Source organism: Lipotes vexillifer, unplaced genomic scaffold, assembly GCF_000442215.2.
Source record: "Lipotes vexillifer unplaced genomic scaffold, Lipotes_vexillifer_v1.1 scaffold4, whole genome shotgun sequence".
In the NCBI taxonomy this organism is placed as follows: Eukaryota; Metazoa; Chordata; class Mammalia; order Artiodactyla; family Lipotidae; genus Lipotes; species Lipotes vexillifer.
Window position 1 is genome coordinate 4195022 of NW_006785876.1, and position 2533 is coordinate 4197554.

The 2533-nt window shown below is 39.2% G+C and overlaps 1 protein-coding gene across 2 annotated transcripts in view; it reads left to right on the forward strand.

Moving 5' to 3' along the window:
- Positions 1–2533, forward strand: part of UBR2 (ubiquitin protein ligase E3 component n-recognin 2) — a 115039-nt gene that overhangs the window by 75943 nt on the left and 36563 nt on the right. For both annotated transcript variants that reach the window (XM_007458219.1, XM_007458218.1), the window contains exons 24-25: positions 420–468; positions 1287–1441. In XM_007458219.1, the coding sequence (XP_007458281.1) occupies positions 420–468; positions 1287–1441 (204 nt within the window). The remainder of the gene's footprint in view (positions 1–419; positions 469–1286; positions 1442–2533) is intronic.

The following is a 2533-nucleotide window of genomic DNA, read 5'->3' on the forward strand; positions in this document are numbered from 1 at the left end:
TTTGCGGTGCGCGGGCCTCTCACTGCTGTGGCCTCTCCCGTTGCGGAGCACAGGCTCCGGACGCGCAGGCTCAGCGGCCATGGCTCACAGGCCCAGCTGCTCTGCAGCATGTGGGATCCTCCTAGACCGGGGCACGAACCCGTGTGCCCTGCATCAGCAGGCGGACTCTCAACCACTGCACCACCAGGGAAGCCCTTCCCCTGCATTTTAAATCAAGAAAGAATCCACTTGGGGAGATTCTCTTAGTGGCAGGGGGAAATTAACCTTGATACCAATTTCAGGGGAGTTGCAAAACTAAGGATAGAAATCTTCTAAAATCAGAAGTTAGTATGGCAAAGATTAACATATATATGTAGTTTTGGATATTAAATTGTTTCATGTTACTAATTCCCTGTCCAAATTACATTCATTTTTATTAGGCAGAGGAAGCCCAACGGAAATTGAAAAGACAAAATAAGGAAGATACAGGTATTTTTAATCTTTCCCAAAATCTCGTTTCAGTCTCTTTTACTTGTTAAACATTGTTTTCTATTGACTATGATGATGATTCTTAATGAAGTGGTAGATTTAAATACAAGCTTTCTGAGTGAGCTTTTTTTATATATATTTATTTTATTTTATTTATTTGGCTGATTTGGGTCTTAGTTGCGTCACATGGGATCTTCCTTGCAGCATGCGGGATCTTTCATTGTAGCACGTGGGCTCTTCGTTGTGGCACACGGGCTTCTCTCTAGTTGTGGCGCACGGGCTCCAGAGCATGTGGGCTCAGTAGTTGTGGCACGCAGGCCCTCTAGTTGTGGTGCCTGGGCTCTAGAGCATGTGGGCTGAGTAGTTGCGGTGCACAGGCTTAGCTGCCCTGCAACATGTGGGATCTTAGTTCCCCACCCAGGGATCGAACCCACGTCCTCTGCATTGGAAGGTGGATTCTTGACCACTGGAAGCCAGGGAAGCCCCATGAGTGAACTTTCAAGGGCTAATAAATATGCTAATGTAGACATAGTCTGTACTGAGTCACCTTTGGGTTAATGGTTTTATCTCGGATCGTAAGACATTTCTAGGGAAAAGAAAGGCCTTCTTTTGTACTACTGCTACTTACACAGCTGTTTTTATGCATTTGACTGACCTGAGAAGGTAAAATATAGCTTTAAGGTGTGTGTAAATGAATATTCTTTGAAGACTATCAAAAGTATGTAACAAAGGGATAGTTTTTTGCTGTTTTTTTTTTTTGTTCATTTGTTTTTTAAAGGATGTTCTACAAAAGAAGCCAATTATAACTTTATTTTCAGCACTTCCACCTCCAGTTTTGCCCCCATTCTGCCCTCTGTTTGCAAGTCTGGTTAACATTTTGCAGTCAGATGTCATGTTGTTAATCATGAGAACAGTATTGCAATGGACTGTAGAACATAACGGACATGTCTGGTCTGAGTCCATGCTGCAAAGGGTAAGTTTGAAGACATTTATTATTTATATTTTAGTGGTCTTGTAGTAAAAACCAAAATACAAAATACTCCTGTCAATATCTGTACACAGGAAACTTAGGATAAAATGTAGTGTTAACTTAATTCGAAATATAGTATCTTGTTACTGTTTGTGTCTGACCATAAAAATGAGAGCCTGGAAGATTTTTTTACACCACATGGTTGTGGTTACCTTGGTCTTGTTGGCAGATCTGCTCTCGTTGATTGGTCCTGATATGTCTTTGTTTATACAGTACTCTGATATTTGTATTATGTGTTATCTTTGCATTTGTTTTTACTTAATTCTCTTTAAAAACCTCTGAGTTCATTAATACTTACGTTTTGCAGTTGAAGAAATTGAAAGTCAGAGACTTATGTTCTTATAACTAATTAGTGACAAATCTAGAACCTTGTTTGTATCTTACTTTATAGATTTAATGTAAGTCATTCATAAATTATTATCTCATTAAATTCACATAATACCCCTATGAGTATCAGTAGATAGTTTTTCCACTGTATAGATGAGGAAGGCAAGTTTCAGTGAGATAGACTTGTCCATGTTACCCAACTAGTAAGTAACATAATAATAATACTCAGTTATTAGCCTATACTCTGTGCCTTATTCTATGCTAGGCACTTTTATGTACCATATTTGTAACCCTCAAAACTCTAGAGGAAAGCTTTTTTTTAAATTTTGATTTTGAAGATGATGAAGTTAGGCTTAGTGGGACTTGAAAGCAGTGAAGCCAGAATTCAGATGAAGGTGAGCCTTCCTCCAGAGCCTTCCTTCAAAGTTACTGTTCCTTCCATTGTCTCAGCAGGCTCAAGTATCTCACTGGCTAAGATATTTGTATATGTATACCCTCCTCCAGTTTACAAACATACACTTAAAATGTAAAAGCATGGAGTTGCAGTATACTGGAGACCATCAGTATTATATGAGCAAAAGATGTATGGGAAATGATGGAGAAAAGAGGAATGAACATCATTTATCTTATATATACATTTGCTTTATGTCATTCAGGCTAACTTAGTTCTTCCAAGTCTGACAACCACAGTAGCCCTATGTGTAGGGA